Source organism: Anabrus simplex, chromosome 9 (genome assembly GCF_040414725.1).
Source record: "Anabrus simplex isolate iqAnaSimp1 chromosome 9, ASM4041472v1, whole genome shotgun sequence".
Classification (NCBI taxonomy): Eukaryota; Metazoa; Arthropoda; class Insecta; order Orthoptera; family Tettigoniidae; genus Anabrus; species Anabrus simplex.
Genome location: NC_090273.1, coordinates 54565620 through 54592114, shown reverse-complemented (window position 1 = coordinate 54592114; position 26495 = coordinate 54565620). Strand labels below are relative to the sequence as shown.

The 26495-nt window shown below is 38.7% G+C and overlaps 1 protein-coding gene across 1 annotated transcript; it reads right to left on the bottom strand.

Moving 5' to 3' along the window:
* Positions 1-3382: 3382 nt before the first annotated feature.
* On the bottom strand, positions 3383-25981 carry LOC137502157 (uncharacterized). The gene is made up of 5 exons (XM_068229147.1): positions 25908-25981; positions 7069-7266; positions 5430-5488; positions 3517-3663; positions 3383-3389 (listed from the first exon to the last, which is right to left on the bottom strand). Exons 2-5 carry the CDS (start codon positions 7204-7206, stop codon positions 3383-3385), a joined length of 351 nt encoding a protein of 116 aa, XP_068085248.1. The 5' UTR covers positions 7207-7266; positions 25908-25981.
* Between the last annotated feature and the right edge of the window lie 514 nt (positions 25982-26495).

Here is a 26495-nt window from a genome sequence, read left to right as displayed (position 1 = left end):
TGGCCAAATCTAGCCCTTGGGAAGAGCATAAAAATTTATTCATCACAATTATTGTTGAAAAATCTGGGGTTTTTAATGGTGAGATGCCAATTGTAATAGGTTCAGCTGTTCAAAGTGCATAAACAATAGAACAATTACCTTCAGATTCCATTTGTTTTATTCTGTGTGGAGGTATGAAGCATTATTTTCAATCAATGGAATGTAACATGAACATTCACAGATTCACTAATGTTAAAAAGAAACTTATACAAGATACAGCATTTGTATATGATGATGCTGGATTTAGAATGTTAAACTAGAAGTATTTTTTTGTACTATTTTCTTTCCATGGAATTGCTTGCTGTACTCTTGTTGTTGTTGTTCTTGGATAATTATCTTTTAACTTTACTTTATTATCCCACCACTGTAAGTGATCATTGCCACTGGGATATTTCTGAATTGTGATGTATTTGTTAATAACAATAACAACAATAATAATAATAATAATAATAATAATAATAATAATAATAATAATAATAATAATAATAATAATAATAATACTGAGCTCGATAGCTGCAGTCGCTTAAGTGTGGCCAGTATCCAGTTTTCGGGAGGTAGTAGGTTCAAACCCCATTGTCGGCAGCCCTGAAAATGGTTTTCCGTGGTTTCCCATTTTCACACCAGGCAAATGCTGGGGCTGTACCTTAATTAAGGTCACGGCCGCTTCCTTCCCACTCCTAGCCCTTTCCTGTCCCATCGTTGCCGTAAGACCTATCTGTGTCAGTGCGACGTAAAACAACTAGCAAGAAAAAAAAAATCGGCTAGCAACTGCCATGCCAAAGTTTAGTTTTGGCAAGACAATGGTAAGTGTATGGGCACGCAGAGAAGTGATAGCACTTTCTCTTCTATATGATAGGATATTAAAATATCTAGCCATGTTTAACTCAGTATGGAATGCAGACCATACACCCAGCAACTGACTGCTGATTGCCAAGCAGCCAATAAAAACCTGATTGCTACAAAGGTCGACAGTTTCGGTTGGAGGAGCCTTTGTAGGAGGTTAATGGAGTAAATGCCACTGGAATTCCATTACGAGGGACAGGTCAGCAACATACCCTGTAAGTGATACCAGGTGGATGAGCATACTTGTATGAATGGTTGGAATTAAAGATGGCTGGCAGAGGACCTTACAACAAAATGGCAAACACAAAGGATCACCATTAGATGGAATATTGCTGGTGGTGAGGCAAGGAGAAATCACCTCACTATCTTCCCAAAACCAGGCCATTAAATGAACAATTAAAATGGAGGAATTTCATGGTAACTGCCCAGTACTAGAACTAGTCTCACCTCCAACACTATCAGATGACTTCAGAATATGGGCAGTTGCAGTTTTATCTATTCTGTAAAATCACCAAAAGATGAAATAAAGTACTAGAACTGATTATTATAATGACGATAATAAGGGAAGGAAGCCCATAGGGTATTGGACGACCAATTTTTAAAAAGATGCATCAATATACCCATCTAAACCATGATGAAAAATTGTCTTATACGAAATTACAAGGTTCTAGCAATTAAATTTAAAATATTGACATACTTCATGTAAAATAGATTCCATTTTTAAATAAAGGTAAATAAAGCTTAACATGAGTACATGTTTCTAGAACCAAATTAGTCACCAGATGGAACAGATGGAAGTTAACGGATTTGCTAACATAATGTCATTATATAATAACAGAAACAAGACTAAATGTTGGAGGTCATAAGGATTTTTCATTCGAGAACAGTATTATTTCAAATAAAAACACAAACCAAAATACAGAGGAGATGAGGACACTAATGTTGGAAGCAGGTGGAAGATAGAAGTAAAAGGAAGAGAGGGTGTTAGGAAAAGGAATGGAATTCATAAAGGATGTTTTGTAATTTTGTACAAAGTTATAAATACATATGCCATAACATATAATGTTCACACATCTACAGTAATACATTTTGATACCTAACTGAATTTGATCAGGAAGGGCATAAATTATACCAGTACAGGCAAGTCTGGTCCCGTCTTGGCTGTGAGCCAGAAGTTTACAATACTTTATTTCAATAATTTGTCATTATTTTCTTGCTTTGAGGAGTGTCAAATTTTTAATAAGGGGAGCCTGCTGCAGATTAAACTGTGAGCCTCTAGCATTCTGCAATATGATAACTGAGGCTTCAGCATGAGCAGATTCTTGAAACTACAAACTCCTCAACAAAGTTCCACCAATAGACATTCATCTTACATGAGCCATGATATAAGCATATTTCATTCAAAATTATGTTTTAACTGGAAGTTCTTAAATACAGGTATGGATGAAAAATTTAAGGAATGCAAGAAAAGGAGCACATTACAAAGTATTAGTGTAGTAAGGTGGAATTGTTTTAACAAATTTTACTGTAGATTTTAATACGATGCTAACAGTCCACAATCAGTAAATATTTCACCAACGAACAGATAATATTGTATATAAAAATACTATAGAGTAAAATCATTAGAAATACACTGTTAACATATCAAGGATCACATTAAAACATTGTGATACTCACGTCGATTTCAATGTGTCCATTGTCCAACTCCTGATTAGGTTTAGAAGAGCTGCCAGCAGTATCTGTTCTGCCTGCAGAGGATATAGAATAATATTAATTAATAGATAATAACTGTTCAAATTAGTACATCTATACACCAGCCATTTCATTTCTGTGAACCAGATTGATCTAATAATGATAAATTACCAGGTATTCAGGACTACAAAGAAAGTGTTAACCAGAATGCACAGTATACAAGAAAATCTTCTACATACTGGAATACTAAAAAACATTTGCTTATATATAGAAACTCAATGAACTATACCTTAGTTATCCAGATTCGCAACTATCCAGATAAGTTTACTATGTCAATACGTAAAGTAAGCTTTGAGACTTTATAATTGTTTTATATGTCGTACTGTATGTTTCTTTTATTACTCTATGTGCATCTGTCTTTTAAAAATTTTGAATTTGACTATCTCGATTTTTGCTAATCCAGATGACATGTAGTACCAATTAGTTTGGAAAATCGAGTTCTTGCTGTACTAAAAGCCATATCCAGACTCAAAAGGATAAAAGTCATAGAGATTAAGAGTATAACAATCCCCAAACCCTTATTCATAAGAGAAACTTTTAAATTACTTACAAGCGAAATGATAATTTATGTGATGTAAGAACATTCTCTTGTTATGGAAGTTCTTTCTGCATACCGTACATGTGCTCAAGGGGGTCCTGCTGTGTGTTTTACTGTGGTCATCAAGATCTGATTGTCTTTGATAAAGTCTCTTGCACACCAAACATGGGTATAACTCTTGACCAGGGTGATGAGCCTGCAAGTGTTTCCTCAAGCTCTTAGTTGTAATGTACTTTTTTTTACAAAACGTACAACTTGGGTGATTTCTACTCCTAAGCTTTCTCAGATGGTTTTTCAGACTTGTAGGAAAATGAAAATTTTTTGGACAGTGAGAGCAGGGGTACCGCTTTCGTCCAGGGTGGCATTCTGCTATATGTGATTGTAGCTGGGAAATACAGGTGACCTTCTGACTGCAGTAAGGACATGCTCGAAATGGTTTCTTGTCAGGTAATCCATCTGCACCAGCCATCCAATCCATAGTTCCAACTTCTCTAGAAAAGAAAAAAAAAAAAAAAAAAGCCACTTACAGGACAGTTCAAAACTCAGGAAACAACTTCAAGATCCAGTATGTGGAAAATGTTGTGAGTTGTACTAAGGGGGAAAATAATGGGGTTATCAGCCTACAATAACATATTCCAGTCTGGACTTTGAAATGTGTACCAATCATCTGCAAACATTGTTATTATTTGTAGTTTTATACGTCTTATCAGTAATAATTCCTTCAACGGGCGAGTTGGCCATGCGGTTAAGGCCGCGCAGCTGTAAGCTTGCATCTGGGAGATAGTGCATTCGAACCCCACTGTAGCAGCCCTGAAGATGGTTTTCTGTGGTTTCCCCATTTTCACACCAGGCAAATGCTGGGACTGTACCTTAATTAAGGCCTTGGCCTCTTCCTTTCCAGTCGTAGCCCTTTCTTATCCCATCCCATCGTTGCCATATGACCTATCTGTGTCAGTGTGACATAAAGCAAATAGCAAAATAAAATCCTTCTTTGTACAACACCTCATACCTCCCTTAAGCAAAATACTTCAGTTCCTCTTTCATTAACATTTGATATACTGTACAAAGGCATCTTTAATTTTATTATGGAAAAGTGTAACATGTGTTTATATGCTTGACAATTATTAAATGTACTTAAGTAAACAATCAACGTAAATATCCGTAATCTATATATTAAAAGAGTATACTAAAAGCAGCTTTGGCAAATCCTTCTGTCCGTTCTACTGGACCAATTTGCTTAATTTTTGTTTTATTCCCTCTGGAGCTGCCTGCTGGTGAATCATGAGACATTGATAGGTCTCTAATTTCAGCCACCTTTGAGTAATCATAAAATCAAATCATTAAATGATCACTCCAGTAATTGCAGGCAAAGGCTTACCCTAACCAGCAATACATTCTGTACTTAGTGGGTTGCTAAGCAATTAACACTTTACTTAATATTTTAATATATTTGTGACTTTCATCCTCAGTAAAGTGAATGCATGCAGCCATGTTTGATTACTACCTGTCAAGCCAGAGAGTATACACTTCCCATCATTATGGAAGAATATTATTCTGTGCTAAATTCTCTTTGTTTCTCTGACCTTCCCCAGCTTCTTAATATACTCAAAGATTGCAGAACTTTCCTAATAACTTACATGCTGCTAATAGAAAACATCGACCTACACACAGATGGAAAGGTAGGCCTATCAAGTTGATTAGCCTTCTGTATGACCATTACCAATAATAAAGCACAGAGATAACCTCTTAGAAAAGAGGGTGTCTACTTACCCAAACCAGTATTCAGTCATGACCAATTGTATGTTGCACTATCTCAGGCAAGATCGTTTGAGATCCAGATACCCCAGTGAATATTGTATGGAAAGAAGAGTTATAAACTACATTATGAATAAATCAGTTATGTACTGGTATTAAATGTTCATAAAACTATTGAAAAGGGCAGGAAAAGCAATATTACTATGACAGGCATATCAAGACGAGTTTTCTGACCTATTTATAACAAATGCTGCGGGGCAGCATGGATCGACTACTACTACTACTCTCTTCACCCAATGTAAGTTACACATGCCAGGCCTATCACAAAGCACTGAAAAAAGAATTCTCAAACTAAGAGTGTTCACAGAAAAGGATCCAGACATTGGAAACAAAAATGAAAACCATATATAAGCTAATCCATTTGAAGCATAACTGACTGACTGACTGACTGACTGACTAGTAATCACATTTTTTTCACTACCAATTACAACCAATAACTTACCCTTGTAATGGTGTTGAAATTTGGATTTCCTTTTTAAATTCATCAGAATTTTTCAAATCCTGAAATATTGAAACAGCATTATTAACTACTATTTAACTTCTATAACAAGACAGGGTCTTTATGAATAAAATCACTATAATGTATTTATTAGAATCAATAACAGAATAAATTTTTTTCTAATTAATATATATGAGCCAGAGAAGTCTTTAGGAGGCACATTACGTTGCTACGCGTACAATATCTTGTATCTGACAATACTCTTGCTAACAATTATTTTCTTTAAGGCTGGTCACGCCTCCCAACCACATAGACATATGCAGTCCTTTAGGACAATTTTCACTGTGTTCATTGTCATATGTTAACATGCATACAAAATTGAACTTCAAATACATTATACTATATGAGTGCGTAAATATATCATGCAAACTTTCCTACAGTGCTATACAGCAAGGTTCATTTTCCTTGAGTATGACTGGTGCAACCAGTGCTGTCATTTTTAACATATCCCTCCATTTGGAACTTCATTCCTTACCACCCAGGACTTCATAGTTGTAACCTTGCTGAACATTTCCATTCCTTTGCCCTTGTGCAGTAAAGCAAACACATGATATATTCTTGATCTCTCAGGTATTTCCTCAGCTGTACGATTGTTTTGTCTGCTTCAAATGGATTGATATGCAGTTCTGCGAGGCAGCGATGTTGAATATACTCACAGTCCCTCACAGTGCTGTCATGGCACAGGTCAAGGCTTTTAAACATATAATTTATATTAAGACATTGTAAAAACGCTTCCCAGGAAGCTTAGAGAATTGATAAGCCTTCACAATTGTGGCTAGTATAAAGCATACTGTTAGGAATGCCCTTGCCATTTGGAGAATTTGTTTATCTGCCTTAATAAGAGTTGTTTTGGAAATGTTTAACATGAACAGTTTGAAATGGATGTATGAGGATTGATCTGACAAAATGTTTGATAACTGTGAATTTTCAGTGGGTGGTGTTGCAGATGCATCACAGTGATAGTTTCTAGGTTTCCTTGTAAATTTATTAAGACTCTGGAGGTGTTACAATTTAGGATCTAATTTCTACATTGCTCTGATCAAGTTTTCCTTTTATTATTATTATTATTATTATTATTATTATTATTATTATTATTATTATTATTATTATTATTATTATTATTATTATTATTATTCAAATGTATCACAAAATAAAAATTTAAATGCTTTACTGACTACTCCTTGCTTTCCAAATGTATTAATTTTCCACTGACTTAAAAAATTAAATACAAATATAATAAACTCTTATTTCATCCTGACTCCCATAATAACTTATTAGAGCAACAGGGCCCATTGTTCATGAACTAGGATATCAGAAAACCATCTCACAAATTACACAGAAATTAAGAAAGTGGTTACAAGATCAAATGCTACAAAACTTTCCTATTTTTCAAATATGAGGAATTGGACAATGATCTTCACTGAAGAGTAAACAGATGCTACTGAGCCCTGATTTCCTTCTGCAATAGTAAGTCAGTTTTGAAATAACTAGTACAACATGGGATGAAAGGCAAATGTAGTAGAATGACTTCATTTAATTAGACAAAACAGAATTACAATCTTCATGCCTTCCGAATTCCTACCTCAGATCTTTGTTGAGATTCTAATGAAATGGATAAACAATCTTCCAACTGTTGTTCTTCAAGTTCCCAATCTCTAGCTTCTTCTTTTATGATCACCTCTTCTACTTGAGGTAAATCATCTGCCACCCTGTCTTCCATGTCTGTAGTTTCAGTATGTACAGCAATAGGTCAGACATACATTTTCACACTGCCAAGTACCTGGAATAAATAAAAGTCTGATAAGAAAAGCATAATGAATTGATACTAAAATACTTACAATTTAACAGAAGATTAAAGGAACAGTGCTGCTAGTTATACCTTTCTTTTCTCTAAAATTCTACAAATTATCTCTTGTTCACTCTGTGTACCGTGGCTCTATTCAAACTGCATTTCCATAGGAACTCTAAGTTAGACTGGAGAGGCAGGAAACCATGCAATAATGTTAAACTAGGAGTAGAGGATGAAGAGACTGACAAATAACATTATGAAGAGATGTTATGTATGGTACAAAGAAAACAAAATAAAATTTGGTCCATGAAAACGATAGAATCTTTCGATGGTACTACAGGTTTTTTTGAAGTGTGAGATGAACAAGCAGAATTGATCAACTCATACACTATGTATGTATTCATATCTGAAAGCCTGATGCAAATTACTTCCAGAACCACCTCTTGGGCTGATGACCTAGATGTTAGGGCCCTTTAAACAACAAGCATCATCATCATCATCATCATCATCATCATCATCATCATCATCATCAAGAACTACCTCTTTATCATGTATGCAACATCTCCTTTGATGCTGTTTATGACCATTTTATCAAGAGAGTAGAATCCCAGTGTGTCTCAGCCTGTGGTGAATGGCAGAAAATATCCTGTCTGGAAGACATTGTTGAGATTATATGCCCACCCTGTAAATGGAAAATTGTTATACAAAGTTGAATTCACCTTACTATGGAGTGATTGATGCACCAAGGACATAAGATACAATGGACAGCTTATCAAGCAATCAGTCTCAAGGAGAAACTGAACAACAAGCTTCCTTAAGAAATATTACACTCAATTTATAATATGTCATCTAAAAAAAAAAATTAATGAGGTAAAAGGATAATTAAATTCCATGAAAAGAGCAACTTGTTGGATGCAGTATCTCTGCATCTGTCTCTTTACACAATCCAGAGCAAAATGTAGCTTCCACTAAGCCTCAGTCTTATTTATGACTGTACCAGTATGAAAGGTGCTGAGGTATGGGTAGACGAGTGCAATTACTCTCCGATGGCACAACACCTTCATTGCACACTAAATAAGTTCTGTATGCAGACAAGTCCATGTAAGTGAGAAGGGAGGAATGTTCACATTGCTGGTTGCTATGAAAGTGTTCACATCGGCTCCTGGTAATTGAATGCCCTTGTCAATGCTTCTCCTTCTACCGTCAGCAAGTTAGTGGGCAAATACATTAGTATGACAGGACTTTATTTTGCTCCCAGTAGCACAGCAGTAGTTACACCCTCCACTACCTTCGTTCACCTCTTTTCCCCTCCAAGCCTGTGGCTTTGCATATGTTTGTGCTATCAAATGGTAACAGTACTCCACTGAGTAAAAACATTCAGAGCATAACTACCAGTTGTATGCATAAGTCTTTTCCGGTTTTACTAAGAGATGGCGCCAGTGAACAGTACGCAGCGTATGAATTTGACACATACGTCAGTTTGTTCATCTGACATTAACCTACCAACACACACAAGTTGAGTCCGCCAAACACTAGCGTCTGTGTTGTATCGTTCAGTGATTATGTCGACGTTTGTGCCTGAAAAACATTTGCGGCACGCATTGCTTTTCTTATTTAATTAGAAGGGAAAAGCTGTGGAAAGTCATCACTTGCTGGTAGAAACATACGGTGAACTCGCTCCACCAATTAGAAGATGTGAGACATGGTTTCGACAATTGAAACGTGGTGATTTCGATGTGAAAGACAGCGCGCTCTGGTAAACCACAAAAGTGCGAAGACGAGTAACTGCCCGGTGAAACCGTTAATGCACAACACTATCGCCAACGAATGATTAATTTAATTCATGCATTGATCGAAAGACGACCGGAATGGGTCCAGAAGACGTGGCAAAGTGATTTTACTACATGACAATGCGCCGTCTCACACAGCAAAACCAGTGAAAGACACCTTGAAATCGCTTGGATGGGACACCCTTCCGCATCCGTCGTACTGCCCCGACCTGGCGCCATCTGACTATCACCTTTTCGCATCAATGGGGCACGCGCTCGCAGAGCAGCACTTCAGCAATTTCCAGGAGGCTGGAAAATGGCTCGACGCATGGTTTGCCGCACAAGACAAGCAGTTTTTCTGGCATGGTATTCGTAACTTACCTGAAAGATAGGTGAAGTATGCAGAAGCCGTTGGCCAATATTTTGAATAAACAAAAAATGTATTTCCCTTGAAAATTACGTGTCCTCTTTATCACAAAACCCGCCAAAAACTTATGCATACATCTGGTAGTGTGGCTGAATGTTAGAGCAGGTGCTAGTCTTTCTGGCCCAGTGAGAAAAGCGGTGACAAACTATCCTGCCTTTGTAAGACTCTACCATCAATTTTTACACTTTTCCTGTAATTGCATTACCTCTAGTGGTGCTTTTAGAGGATCCAACCAGCCTCTGGGCTAAATAATTAACAGTGAAAACAGGGCGTTTTCTTCTCTGTCAGTTATAAACGTACTTGCATTTATACCTAGAAACAAAACAAACCTTACATTCGGAAACCATTCATAATTTCACTAAATGCTGCTGTTCTATAATAATGAGGTACCACATAAAAAAGAAAACCTGGGCTGAATAACTCAGACAGAGGAGCGCTGGCCTTCTGAGCTCAAGTTGGCAGGTTCGAACCTGGTTCAGTCCAGTGATATTTGAAGGTGCTCTATTACATCAGCCTTGTGTCAGTAGATTTACTAACATGTTTCCCGCGGGGCAAAATTCTAGCACATCGGCGTCTCCGAAAACCATAACATAGTTAGTAGGAGGCTAAATGAATAACATTATTATTACAAAAGAAAAGATGCCATCACTACTGTCACGGACAAGTACAGAGTACAAAACATTTCAACTGGGCACATCGTAATTTTCAGTGAATAAGATATCGTATAGCATGCTTTATTACTTTTTTACAATCGGATTTAGGTCGCACCGACACAGATAGGTCTAATGGCGGCGTGATGAACTGTTGAGTGTTCTATTAGATAGTTACTATTCAAAAGTGTAGTGTATCTGATGGACTGTTGTGTGCGTTGTTGCTACTACTACTACTACTGTTATTAATCTATTATGTAGTCTAATTGATGGATTGTTGACTCCTGTTATTATTATTATTATTATTACTATTATTATGTGTTTATCTATTTAAACAGTGAACGTTGGTGTGGTGAGTGAAGTGGAAGAGGTAATATACACGGGACCCCGATGGAAAGGTATGTACTCCATGCTAGGAGTGGCCAAAATCCCTGTTGATAGTACTGGTAGTGTCAAGCCGGTCGTAAAAACAAATCGTCTCATCTCTATAGACTACTGACGACATTATCTGAATCAAACGCTAGGATGTCGCCACTATGCGTCACATGCCAGCGTGATAAATACGCAAGGGTTGTCGTAACATGGGAGGCGAATACTACAGAAACATGCCTCTACATTTCGTTTCACGTCGCTCAACGTCAGCACTATGCCAGAAGGCTATAACGAACAGGCGAAAGCACTTGAGAAGAGGCGGGTCGGCGTCGGTGTAGTGCTGGAAACTCGCTTAAGTGGGAAGAAATCATAGGGCATCGTATGCTGTTATAAAGTGATATACACCGAGAGAAATGGAAAAACCAACACCAAGAAAGAATGATGTTAGGGAGGTGGAATTTGCGGAATGTGGCGACGGAGTAATGGCACTGATTTGAAGATGCGTGTCATATAGCAATGGATAAGCCGTACCGAGTTCAAAGAGTACTCCCCAACATACAAATTAATATTGAGTATAACCACAGTGGGCTGCAATGCACACGCGGATTCTTGCATGTGTAGTATCGCACAGACTCAGAATATTAGTGCTGAGGTACAGTATCCCACGCCTGTTCCCGTTGCACCGCCATCTCATCGATGAAGATAAAACTGGAATTCAAGAGGACAGACTGGGGCCAATATTGATTTATAGGAAGATGAATTAGGGATTCGAATGATTTATCAACGGAAATGTTCGATCAATTTGTAAGTTCTCTGAAATCATTTGACTAGATAAACAACTGAGAGGGAACTTGCAACCTGGGAGACAGCCCTAAATGCAGATCAATGACGACTAATTGATTGATTGATTGATTGATTTATTGACTGATTGGGAGAGAAGGTCCCTGTGGTCATGCATGAAGGAGAGCAGGACAGGTTGGTGAGTTGCTGCACATGAGCAACAATTGCAAGATACGGTTCCCCATACCCTCTTCAGTTCTACGTCAGACAAGCATACGTCCATTACTCATGCCCAAGCAGAAGCGGCTTTAATCAGTGAATACCACATCTCATCAAAACGCTTTCTAAACACTTCGTTTGCGACAGCACTGCAGGCGTGCTCTGCAGAGGACAGGGGTGAGTGGTAATATATCCAGAGGAACGCGTGAAAGAAGACATGCCTCCAGTAGACGATTTCCGATAGTTCGACGAGAGACTCCAGCTGCACTCAAAACTCGAATGCGTGTTGATGTGCCTTATACTCCACCACTGCAGTTAGATTAATGCGTTAATCTTCGCGTACAGTGCATTGAAGAGGCTATCCCGAACCTGGTCGACGATGGTGTACGCCTTCGTTTTGATATTGCAGAAAACACCCGTGAACCGTTGCACTATCTCGCCCCAGTATTTCGATAATTTCTCTATATTACCAACCTCCTCGGAGGTCTACTATGCAACCCTAAAAGGCATTTAACTGCATTCGCTGCCAGTCTGTTGTCGTGGCATGGCAAACTACTGCGTACGCCAGATCTCCCTATGATAATGGACACACTATTTCCATTTCGCCAAACGCGAACGTTGAACTTTACAGCTTTACTATAGTGCTTCTTGTGGCAGAATTCTGAATTACTATGACGTTGTAGCCGCAATCGTTCACTTGCACGGACAAGTCTTATGGCCTCTTCTATTGCGGAGTTTCCCGCTTACATCTTTTGAAGTGCTGCTTCTTCCATTTCAGCCAGTGTGCAGTGGTACGCACGAAATTGCGAAGGGCGTCAGCATTGTTGTGTTTTTAAAGTTCGGTAGTTCTGTCTCCAAAGTCCAGCGGAATAATGAGCGTCTAATGAAGATAATCTGCACAGCAGATGGGAATAAAATCCACTTCTTTGGCACCTCCACCCAGCAATCAGTACGACCAAAGATGCTTTCTGGATAATGTTCGACGAGAAAACCTCCAAAATACCTCTTGAAGACTGCCTCGTAGTCTCAGGAGGTCTCAATGGGCGCGTCGGACGTCGTACCGTACGAAACAGACACGACGCAACACCAACCAATCATTAGGAATGTACGTAGCATGCCACCAAAAATCGAAAATTCAGTATGAACATGACCAGCGAGAAGCAAATAGTAGCACTTCCGAGAGGAGGCTGACGTCATAGTAAGAATACCAATGCCACATTTATAACCACAGTTGAAGAAAGATGGACAAAAGTGACAGAAACTGGAAGCTATACGCTTCAATCGTACATTTTCGTGAGCAACCAGGACGATAACTGATCCACATATCTTTGACCAAGATTCGGTACGCAAGAAGAAACACTTACGGTATATAATTAGTTTCCCACCGATACAAACATCGCCTCATTGGAGCGCTGAAGGCGAAGAAGATAGTAATAACGACAAAACCCAGTAAACTCAAGAAACTTGATGTGTGTGAAGAAGAACGTGGTATCTACTTACTCTTTAAAATTAAGAGTTACTCCGCATCAACGACGTGGGATGCAGCAACAGGTTAAGATTACTTTTCGGTCAAGTTGTTAAAGGGGGAAACTATTTCGAAAGGATCTCGACTAAGACTTTCTCCCACATACCAATGTCGTGGTAGGACCCCTCAAATCGCTTCGGGTTAACAATTTACTGCAATTGTCTTTTAGCAATCGCCATTATTTGACAGACGGAATGTAGAGAAAGTTCGTACACCTATAGCGACGTTACGACTGCAGATCACGTGACAGTAACTATGCCATTAATTGCAAATGTGAAAATCGATGCACTTGATGTAGATCCCTGTGGAACTCCCTTTCTTTGACGCAATACGGTGTTTAGAAGAAAGGACTAGCTACTCTAACAAGAAATAAAAACGTCACTTTTTTTTTCAATTTGCTTTACGTCGCACCAATACACACAAGTTTCATGGCGAGGATGGGAGAGGAAAGGGCTAAGAGTGGAAAGGAAGCGACCGCGGCCATAACTAAGGTACAGCTCCAACATTTACCTGGTATGAAAATGGGAAACCACGGAAAACTATCTTCGGGACTGCCGATAGTTGGGTTCGAACCCACTATCTTCCGAATGCAAACTGATAGCTGGAAGCTAAGGATATAGAGTTGTCGCATATAAACACCCTCAGATGCCACTGAACTCAGTAGGATACGATCATGCGATATTTCGTTCCGTGTGAAACATCTACTAGGATTTCTTTTAATTCGCTCGCAGTTATGCGACCTTAACCTACGGCAAACTCGCTGGGTTACTTTAGTCTTATCTTGTAACCTATCAATACGGTGGTATATATATACAGGGGTGGCCACTAACCTTAATTTTGGGAGCCGCAAATTTAGGAGACAAAACTGGGAGCATGTTTAGAAAATGGTTTATAAAATGAAGAGACTTTTTCGTTTTATAACAAATGAAGGAACCTTTATTTTCTATACTACACAGAACATTATTGTTCAGGTACACATCAAGGAATGAAATTTTACTTTTGAGAAGTGCTTTTTTGAGTGTTCATTTTTGCTGTTACGAGTTTTGTTGAAATCTGGCTGATAATTGGTAAGCCCAGTTCGCACAAGTTAACTTAAATGTTCATCAGTTAGTTAAGATCGATATTTAGATTTAATGAATTTAAGCGTTGAGTACAGTGATTCATACACACATGTAGTCCCAAAGATTGAGATAAGTCTCTTAGCACACTCTTTTGTTAGTGGGTATTTTTCTTCTGGCGCATTCTTCCAAAAGTCTATGGTAGAAACGCCACTTCGTTTGAGTCCTTTTACTCCTTCATCCTCTTGCAGTTCTGGTAGCTCCACCTCTACAGCTGCTGTATCCTTTGTTATTGGTGATGAAACAGGACAGCCATCGCCCACATCATCATCAGCAAAAGGATTTTTCAGGAATGAAAATGAAGGTTTAAGTGATCTCAAATCATTAAATAACGTTAAGCCGCACATCGCTCCTACTAACTGCCGCCGGCCGCGAGATGATGTTGGTTTCCATTAATTATATGAATTAATTTTACTCTAAGCTTGGTGTCAAGAGCCGCACGAGACTGACTCAAGAGCCGCATGCGGCTCGCGAGCCTCGTTGTGGCCAGCCCTGATATATAAGTATGTAGAGGAATATTGGAAATGATCATAAACGTTTCCAAAAACTTTAAACATGGTTAGTTTTGTTTAATTTATCAAATAGGACACACTCTTAAACTTGAAATGCCGGGCGGAATGGCTCAGACAGTGAAGGCACTGATCTTCTGACCCCAACTTGGCAGGTTCGATCCTGGCTCAGTCCGGTGATATTTGAAGGTGCTGATGTCGGTAAATGTATTGGCACGTAAAAGAAATCCAGCGGGACTACATTCCGGTACCTCAGCGTCTCCGAAAAATTGTAAAAGTAGTCAGTGGGACATAAAACACATAAAATTATTATTATTAAACCTGAAATTACTTGTTACCGCACGATGTGTTCGTTTCTTGTAGTACCTCTGTGATAAAAACGTCTGTGCTGGATATTCTGACACGTTTTTCGTTTCTCACACAATCTCCCGCATTTTCCCCTTCCAGGTTGGCAAATCTCCCGGTTGACCTGCAATTAAAATGCTCTCTGTGTGCTTTGTTGCGAATGATCTAGCTTTAGTATGTGGGGCATGGTACTTACTGTTAGTGATGTGAAGTGATCGACTATCAAACACGACGCAACGGCAAGGAGGGACAATTTGAGAGGGCTCAGATTATTGGTTTCTGCGGAAATGGGTCCCTTAAGATCGTAGCCGGACAAAAATTCGACATGCATCAACGTTAAAACGTAGGTCCAGATCCTCGTAGAAATGGCATCGACGGTGCAGGATGATCGAAACAAGTTTCTAGCAATCTGAAGGAACCTTCGAACAACGCATGCGCCAATTCGAACAATTGTGGCATACCACGTTACGCTAAAAATCGTACCTTCAAGTCGGAGTATCCACGGCCTTCTGAATTTAAATTACATTCTTCATTCGGGTTCTATGACCATTATGGACAGACTCCCGGGATTTCTAGGTATTACCCTTACCCGATCCGAGATAGTCTTACCAAGCAGCGAATACTCTATTGCAGGCGACTCTGGTCCGTATCCGGGCCTCGATGGCTTTTTTCCGGACTGAGAGTGAACAGGTTTCCTACTTGCTCCACAGACGGCAGTGAGTGTTTTCTTCATTCTTTGTCTTTTCTGCGACCTCTTCCCTGCCTCAGTAGTTAGCTGTCGCTTGCTCCGCACACAAATTAAAAAATAACGCGCTGTTCATACGTCAGTGTAAGCTGTCAATTATTTCAGTGAACTTTTTTCGTCACGAAGGACTAAAAGGGACGTGAGGTGAACTCTGAAAATCGCATCTTCGAACTGAAGGGGTACTGAATATTCTTCGTTTTGCCTGAACGTAAAGGCGCAAAACTGACATGTTTAAAATCCAATTAGATATTTGCTTTAATTAACAGAAGGAATTTAAAGCGGCATTTCCACAGTACGCATTCTAGTTAAGACCAAAAATTTCCACTCAGCAGTGATGCAAGAAACCGGAAGTTTAAACAGTTGAGAGCTTCATTAGAGGCAGGTCAAGAATGTAAGAGACAAGTTATCACAGAATAAGGGTAGGCAACGCAGACGTCTTTAAAAATATTCTGGATTTTAGGTAAATCGTCAGATCCTACAGTGAATGTGTCTTCTTTAAATGGCCAGCACATTATTTCCAAGTGATTCAAGCCGTGAAAAGTATTTGTCTGCTGCCACAAATGTGCACAGTATAGAATTGTTATCAATGGATGCTCATACAAATCTCTTTCGTTTTTGCTAGTGGCTTTACGTCGCGCCGACACAGATAGGTGTTATGGCGACGATGGGATAGGAAAGGCCTAGGAGTTGGAAGGAAGCGGCCGTGGCCTTATTTAAGGTACAGCCTCAGCATTTGCCTGGTGTGAAAATGGGAAACCGCGGAAAACCATCTTCACGGCTGCCGAGAGTGTGATTCGAACCCACTATCTCCTGGATGCAAGCTCACAGCCGCGCGCTCCTAACCGCACGGGCAACTCGCCCGGTCATACAAATCTCAAGCAGGAAATAAGTGATGCTTCCATGCACTCTGTGGCTATGGATGAATCTTCAGATAGGACTGACTGTGCTCAACTGTGGTATATTTAATGGTTTTCGATTTTTGGAAAAATTGCTTGTCTTCAAGGCTATTGTACACATATACAAATGCTACGCACCATTTCGGAGCATGATATGAAATAGGGAAATCTCCTATCGGTGGCTACAGATTGTGATCGTAACATGGTGGGAGATGAGGGTGGCCAGGTACATCATATACGAGATCAAAATATTAATGTTGTGGTTTGCTACCACATAATTCACCAAACCGCATTGTGGTGTCTGATGTTATGAGTCCATTCACTTGTGTGATTTTACGAGAGAGATCATCACTGCCACACACACTTTCTAGAACTTACCTCGAGAAATTTGGCACCAGGCACACAGATCTTTTGCTTCACAATAATGTTTAGTGGCTTAGCAACGGAACCATGCTTTCCAGATTTTCTGAACTGAAGTTTTCTCAATCTGTGTGACGTTAAAACACAGTAACAGAAACGTCAGTTCTCGACGATCAAGAGTCAGTCCAGCAGGTTGATTTCTTGAGTGACATACTTAACCACTTAAAAATCTTGCCACTATTTTAGAGGGACAGGTTCCAGGAAACTATTGTTACATGAACTGCATGATTCTGAAATACTTTTGAGCTACATTAGATTTCTCTGTTCAAGATTTGGAGGAAATAATTCATTTTCTCACACTTCGTTCGGTATCTTATAACAAAAGTTCGTTGCGGAAAATGTCAGTTTTGTATCAATTAAAAAGAGAAATTGATGAACAAATCATGCAGCTCAACAAATTTGAATACATTTTTTAGGCTTGACCTCATCGAAGCACATCAATGAGGAAGTTCATGAGAGAGATGCATATCAACCATATGAATTGACAAGACATGAAATGTATTGAGCATGCAAGGGACAGGTTGACAATGGCTGATTTTGACCGTCCATAAACTCCACAGACACTCTCAGACCTGAGCTGATCAGATGGAATGGGACCTTCTTCCTCAAGGTGACATCAATGTACTGATTGCAAGCATGCCACAGTATGTCCGAGGCATGAACAATGCTAGAGGTGGTCATACAACATTAAAAAACACCAACTATAACCTTTTCATTATTACTGTTTATTTGTGTTAAATATTGGAAGAAAAGCATTTGAGTTCACACAAGTTAACCTTTCCAGACTGTGTGCCTCTGTGATATGACAACGTTCTGTAACTTTATTATTGTATTGCATCATTAAATGAAGTGCAGTCATGATGATCTGGTATGGTGCAAGACTGCTGATGGTGTTGTTAATATGATGGTTGTGCGGATTCATAAGGTGGTGGTTGATGTGGTCCACAGTGAGTAAGAATGTTTTTAAGGTCTGGTGGGCCACATATTATGCTGGTCCCCACATAATCAATCAAATTTTCATACAAGCAGTCAACTTACCTTATCTCACACTTGAGATTATCTTCCAAAACACCCCACTGTCACATTCAGGCACTCACCAGACCTTAATATTCTCACCTGTTGGCACCGTTAGATGAAATATGCTTCTCCAAATGAAATCCAAGTGCATTCATGCCCATTTCATATACATCAGACTGTCTAGACATAAGAAATTCCTCACAGATGTTTTCAATGGCTTATACATTATTTAATTGATTCCCTGCCAAAAAAAAAAAAAAATACAAAAATACAAAAATACAAAAAGTTGCAAGTCAGTTGGCAAGGGATCTGATACATATATGGTAGATGAGGAAGAATTTCACTGTACAAGTTGTATAGTTTTTGGACTTCTTGTTGTTGAAATATGTAGTGAAACATTACTTCATCTCTGTTAACAAATCTAGGGCACTTACAGCATAAAATCTGATGTGTCTTATCGAGCTGTGTACAGTAATTCTTGGTATCGATAGTTGCACCACATTCTCCACCAAACAGTCATCATTATTGTCCTTGAATGAAGGTTTGGTTTCAGAATGTGTTTTATGGGCCTCATAATTCATCATGCAGATTGGCAAAGGTTGTCATAAAATATCCCTTTCTCATCAACAGTCGCTATCTTGTTTCAGACTCATCCACTTGGGACATTTCTGTTCTACGGAAACAGAGAAGTGCGGACTTCCAACATGTCATTTTCAGTGTGTGCATTTAGATCCTTGACTTTTCCAAATGCTTGTAAGCAGGGTTGGTCAAGAATATGACAAATCACTCATTTCATCATATTATTATTTTTTATTTAAATGTCAGTTTAACCATGCACAAGCATAATAATTCAAAATTTGAACTTCAATCAAAGTTAACAGGCACGTAAAAACAGTCAGTCAGTCAGTCAGTCAAGGGGAATGGGTTTTTACATTTAAATCTTCAAGTTTATACAGGCAATGAAAATGTTGAGATAAAAAGTGATAAACAGAAATTTACTGTCGCTGAAGTTTTGAGAAAGTACAATTCCTAGATTTGACCAAGATAAAAATGCTTTATTAATGAGTCCCTCCATGTTAGTAGGTAGCAAACAGTGTAGTAGGCCTAAAATATGCCTAGCTGAAAAAATTAAAGAAAATAAAGGTCTCTGATTATTATAAGCATGATGGGAGTGTCGACACAAGACATGCAGTCTCTGATACCACTGCTGTATTTAGTGTTGTTATTGCCACAAAATGAACATAATGGATACATTGTGTGATGTCACAGACATGTGGCTGTTTTTCTTTTTGATCAAGCAAGTTGGCTGTGCAGTTAGGGGCATACAGCTGTGAGCTTGCATTTGGAAGGTAGTGGGTTTGAACCTCACTGTCAGCAACCCTGAAGATGGTTTTCTGTGGTTTTCCATTTTCACACCAGGTAAATGCTGGGGCTAAACCTTAAGGCCATGGCTGCTTCCTTCCTACTCTTAGCCCTTTCCTATCCCATCATCACCATAAGACCTATTTGTGTCAGTGCAACAATATAAACTATTTAAAAAAAACAATATTTTTATTTTGTCATCGACATGTGTCACATACTTTTGAGGACTTGCTGGAGCATTTGGACATTTGACAGTGTTTCATCTTCAGCAACGTCTCCACTTGTGATTGACAGGGTTGTTGAGGGCACAAACAATTTTCTGTTTCCTTCAACATTTCATTTCTTACATCCAGAATGAATCTCCTCCAGCTGATTTGCTTCCCAGTAACTGCATTGTAGATTATCCAAGAGTTTGTTGCTGAGAGATCAAAAATATTGTACATCACATGAATAGGCCATCTCCTGGTTCCAGCTCAAGTGGAACATTTGCATGCTATTTAATCCAGGAAATCCACTCCAACTTCAGTTTTGTTGTAGAACAAAGTAGCCTAGTTTCTTCTTCCCTTGATTGTCTACCTGCACATCAGAATGAAGGGAGCTCTTGGTAATCTTTTCCTTCCATACGATTAAATGTAAAATAGTAAGATACCAACGTATTAAAGGGCTAATCCCTTACATTCATTCAAAGGGCCAATAATTACAAACATTAGTACGACAAGTTTACATTTTCATCTACGTAGAGTTTGCCCCATTACGGCACCAGGTCTTTCAAGTAGCTTCTCCAACAGTGAGAGAAGATAGGGCTGACTAGGAGGGGAGGGGATCAAATGAGGTGGGTAGGGTTGAGGCTCTGGTCATGGGGGATTCCATTGTTAGACATGTCAGGAAAGTGTGTGGAGGAAAGGGTACCAGGGTAGAGTGCTATCCAGGAATTAGGTTAAAGCAGATGTTGAGGAAAGTAAAAGAGAAGGAGGAGGGAAAGGAGAAGGTGGTAGTGTTTCACATTGGTACTAACAACGTAAGACAAATAGGTATAAGTACCAACATAGTTGGGGATGTGTGGGACCTGGTAAATGCAGCACAGGTGAAGTTTAAGGAAGCAGAGATTGTTATCAGTGAAATACTGTGTAGAAGAGATACTGACTGGAAGGTGATTGGGGATTTAAATGAGACTATGGAGTGGGTATGTGGGAAACTGGGAGTGAGATTTCTAAATCCTACTGGGTGGGTAGGAGATAGGGATCTGCGCTAAGATGGCCTTCACTTAAACCGCAGTGGTACATATAAGTTAGAAAATTTGTTTAGAAGGGTTATAGGGAGGTACATTCAAGGAAACAGGGTGGCCTAGGGATCAGTGATAAGGGAACAGGGAACTGGAAATCAAATAGGGATGACATAAAAATGTTAGTGCTCAATTGTAGAAGTATTGTAAAGAAAGGAATAGAATTAATTTAATAGATATATACTTACCAGATATTGTAATAGGAGTTGAATCATGGCTGAGAAATGATATAATCGATGCCGAAATTTTCTCACAGAACTGGAGTGTGTAGAGATAGGATAGGAATGGTAGGAGGGGGAGTATTCATTCTGGTGAAAGAAGAATTTGTAAGCTACGAAAAAGTTAAAGATGACAAACATGAAATTCTAGGTGTAAGGCTCAACTCTTAAGATAATAGGCAACTTGATGTCTTTGGAGTGTACAGACTGGGAAAGGTTAGCGCAGACGCTGATTTAGAATTATTTGATAAGATAATCAGCTATGTGGAAAACGATAAGGAAAAGAAAGAGATTGTAGCAGGTGATCTCAATTTACCAAATGTCAATTGGGAAGGTAATGCGAATGGCAGGAAGCATGACCAACAAATGGCAAATAAGTTAATATGGGAAGGGCATCTGATTCAGAAAGTGATGGAACCAAATAGAGGGAAGAATATTCTGGATGTGGTGCTGGTCAAACCAGATGAGCTCTATAGAGAAACAGAAATAATAGATGGTATTAGTGAACATGAAGCTGTTTTTGTGGTAGTTAAAAATAAATGTGAAAGAAAGGAAGATATTAAAAGTAGGATTATTAGGCAGTACCATATGGCTGATAAAACAGGCATGAGGGAGTTTTTAAAAAGTAACTATGATCGGTGGAAAACGGTAAATAAAAGTAAACAGACTCTGGAATGGGTTTAAAGCAATTGTTGAGGAATGTGGAAATAGGTTTGTGCCTACAAAGGTGGTAAGGAATGGTAAATATCCAAAATATTATAACATAGAAGTAAAGAGACTAAGAAGGAGGTGGAGGTTGGAATGAAATAAGAGTTAGAAAAGGCTGTGGAAATAAGGAGAAATTGAAGGAACTTGCTAGGAAATTGAATGTAGCAAAGAAGTCAGCTAAGGATAGCATAATTGACGGTCATATAAATTCTAGTGAAAAATGGAAGAGTCTGTAGAGGTACTTTCAAGGCAGAAACAGGTTCCAAGAAGGATATTCCAGGAATCATTAATGAACAAGAGGAGTGTGTATGCGAGGATCTTCAAAAGGCAGAAGTATTCAGTCAGCAGTATGTAAAGATCGTTGGTTACAAGGATAATGTCCAGATATAGAAGGTGAGTAATACTAAAGAAGTATTAAAATTTACCTATGACAATGACATTTACAGTAAAATACAAAAGTTGAAAGTGAGAAAAGCAGCTGGAATTGATAAGGTTTTGGGGGATATACTAAAGACAATGGGTTGGGATATAGTACCATATCTGAAGTACTTGTTTGATTATTGATTACATGAAGGAGCTGTACCAAATTAATGGAGAGTTGCTATAGTAGCCCCTGTGTATAAAGAAAAGGGTGACATACATAAAGCTGAAAATTACAGGCTAATCAGTTTGACATGCATTGCATGTAAGCTTTGGGAAAGCATTCTTTCTGATTATATCAGACATGTTTGCATAATTAATAAGAAACATACCGTCCAGGTAAAGAAGTTGCTCAAACAACAGAAAAGCAACTTGCAGGAGAACTCTATATACTCGGAACCATTTTCACATCTGGAAGTAGATACTGCTATTAAAAGCCTCAAACCAGGTAAAGCTGCTGGCTTTGATGGGATATTTCCTGAGTTTCTGATACATAGTGGTCCAAACACAAGGCTCTGGTTGGCTAAATTCTACTCTAATATATTATCGTCTGGACATCTGCCAAATGAATTCCGGGTAAGCAAGATCATTGCAATACTGAAACCCGGTAAACCGGAAGACAAAGTTGATAGCTACCGTCCAATAGCATTGCTGAGTGTTTGCTATAAACTCCTTGAGAGACTTGTGTACAACAGAATTAGTTCGGCCATTAATGAAGTGATCCCAGTAGAGCAAGCTGGATTCAGGCAGAACCGAAGCTGTGTTGACCAGGTGCTAGCACTAACAACTCACAGTGAAGCTGGTTTTCAAAGGGGTACTAAAACATCTGTAGTCTTTGTAGATCTAAAGGCTGCACATGATACTGTGTGGAGGCAAGGGTTGATGTTGAAGCTGCAACGAGTTATCCCTTGCAAAACTGTAACCACACTGATCAACAATATGCTAACCGAAAGGCTCTTCCGCGTCGTCATGTATGATGACATTAGTCGTCTTAGGAAACTAAAAAATGGTCTTCCCCAGGGATCAGTATTGGCACCTCTTCTATTCAATCTCTACATATCGGAGATCCCTGAGACACAATCATTAAAATTTTCTTATGCAGACAACCTAGCCATTGCCATTCAACATGCAGATCTCAGCCATGCCGAGGCCATCCTGACGTCTGACCTGAATACACTTAGCTGTTACTTCCGAAACTGGAGACTACAACCCAGCATGAATAAGACAGAATCTGCTTGCTTCCATCTCCACAACAAGTTGGCTAATACAAAACTCCAAATATGCTTCAATGGCTCAGTGCTAAAGCACAATCCTAATCCAAAGTACCTCGGGGTAACGCTTGACCAAACCCTATCTTATAGAAAGCATCTTGAAAACCTCGGATCTAAGTTGAAATCACGTAAAAATATTCTGTTTAAACTGTGTGGAACTTCATGGGGTACTTCAGCGGACACATTACGGCGCACTGGGCTTGGCCTTGTGTATTCTGCAGCTGAATACTGCTCTTCAGTATGGCTTAACAGTTGCCACGTGAAGAAAGTCGATGTACAACTTAACGCCACCATGCATATCATCTCTGGTACTCTGAAGCCTACTGCAACGCACTGGCTGCCAGTCCTGTCCCACACTGCTCCACCAAGCCTGCGACGTTCAAGAGCCCTTGTTCAAGAATATGATAAGATCATGTCCAATCCAACTCTACCTATCCACAGAGATGTTGCAGATCTCTGGAGACAAAGGCTGAAATCCCGTAAGCCACCAATGAAAACAGCTAAGAATCTAATGGATGCTGGTTTCAATTTAAAAGAGGAATGGAAAGAGCAATGGATTCGTACAGCTCCGGAGTGGCCAAGCCTCTTTAATCCAAACCACGCCCCAGCTGGTTTTAGTTTGCCAAGAATAACGTGGGCATCACTAAACAGGTTTCGCACTAATTGTAGAAGATCTGCATTCTCCCTTCACCAGTGGGGCTTCGGGGACTCTCCAGCATGTGATTGTGGTGCTTTAGTCCAGACCATGCATCATATAATGGACGAATGCCCTCTGCGTGCTTATGTTGGAGACCGGAAAGACTTTGCTGATGTCAGCATCTATATCATATATCATAAGTGGTACGTTCCGAGCTGTCAGTGGAGAGATGGAGTGGAATGACATCAGTAGATGAATAAGTTTGAGAGGTGTCTTTAAAAGTAGGAAAGATCACAATATGAAGATAAAGTTGGAATTCAAGAGGACAAATTGGGGCAAATATTCATTTATAGGAAGGGGAGTTAGGGATTGGAATAACTTACCAAGGGAGATGTTCAATAAATTTATAATTTCTTTGCAATCATTTAAGAGAAGGCTAGAAAAACAACAGATAGGGAATCTGCCACCTGGGCAACTGCCCTAAATGCAAATCAGTAGTGATTGATTGATTGAAATGAAGCAGATCGGTCCAGTAGAACAAACGGACGGATTTCCCTAAGCTGTTTACAGTAAACTCTTTTAATATATAAGATAACTGAATTATGTAAAGTTAACATTCATCATATGTAATACGTTTTGGTATATGCAGTAAGTTGTGGTATATATGTATATTTTCTTTACAATTTGGTTTACATCGTACCACAGACTATATGTAAGCTATATTTCAAGCATAGTCACATATGTAATAAACTGCGTTGTGTGTATTTTAAACGTGATGTTAACCTAAACATATTTATGTTACTTGTGTAATGTGAGTTATTAATGAACTTGACCAATTTTGGTTCCTGTTAGATCCGTATTGACTAATAATGAGTTAATAACCTCTGAGAAAACAGGGCTTATAAGGGTCCATCAGTCAATGTGTTGTTCTAAACATATTGACTGATGCATTCAAATCTATCCAAAAGCATCCAAAACCACACACTAATTGTGTAAGCCTATATGTCAATTGCATTGACTGGCAGACCCTTATTAGCCCTGTTTTGTCACAGGTTGTTAAATCAAGTGAGTTAAGTCGCATACATTTTTGCTGTAAGGGGATAACATATTTGTGATATATTAATTCAATGTCAAGCACGCTATTATGGAAATTGTTTGGGTTATTTAAAGAGATACTGTGCCATTCAACAGTGCGGTTATTTGCTTTAGTTAGAACTCGGCTTGCCTAAACAAAGAATTAATGTATCGTCAATTCGTAACGCGATCTTACAGAAGTGTCCAAATATAAAACTCGCATTTCCTCAAAATGAACTTCTAGTGACTAACCATTCACAAAAGTCATATTCAAAAACGCACGAGAATTCGGTAACTTCAAAGCAAAGTAGACCAGCCGTAATAAATTTTGCGGTATGCACTTTAAATTTCAAATCGCCCATTTAGACATGAAACTCTTATGTCTTCAGTCGTAAATCTCTTTTTACAAGATTTAAACTAACCAAAAACGGAATAAAATAAAACATGATGCACCGGTTGCGGTCGGAATGTTGACACAGTAGGCTACAGTACTTCAAATTATTTTTCAAGATCGTTAACCTCTAACCTCTACTTCTAAATAGTCAAGAGTCTGGTTCTAAAGTAATGTATGGAATAATAAGTTCCTCAATCTATTTTCCACTTAGTATATAGGCCTACTATCATAAGCAGAAATTAACTACCATAGATACTTTTTTTTTCTGTTAGAAAGTGTATTAGCAGTCCGGATATACATATTGTAAAACTCAAGTTCTCGGATAAATGACACAATTAATTTCCTTAAAGGTATGCTTAGCTGAAAGTACAACGCACCACTACGTCAAATGATAGGAAAGTCGACTTAAAGGCGATAATAATTGAGGAACGCGCTTTTTACTTGTATATCAGAGAGTCCGATAGATCTACTCACCTATGATTCAAGCAAGAATCTTCAATTATACTGAACTCCGAGCGGGCTGTACTAGAAATCTCGTCCGAACAAACCAAAACCATCCACAAAACACTGTACGAAAATAAACAGTTGATTTCATACATTGCAAAATCATAATTTTTTAATTTTTACTGCGTCTTTAAATCGATATTACATACCTTCGATGGTTATTCTGCGATTGATATTTGTGTTTGCAACAGATTCAATTTCGAGAATCGATAGTTACAATATCACTCGCCACTGCATTGCCATTTGGGGGATTTTCTCCTTAAATGGAGAATTTTTGAAACCTAGGGTGAAGAGTTCAACAAAGAAAATATTGGTTTTATTTTTGAAATTTAAGGATATATACACTGGAGTGCAATAGGAGAAATAGGGAATCGTGCATTTTACGCTGAGTTTGAATTAATTTTGTCGGGTAAACGCCTAATGTGTCACCGTCACAGAAGTTTAAGATTTCTACATCGTATGAGTTCAGTTCAGTTGAGCTCTTAAGACCAAAATAAAGAGTGGAGTGTTGATTGGACTTTCTTGCCCTTCGAAAATTCCACTAACTTAACAATATAG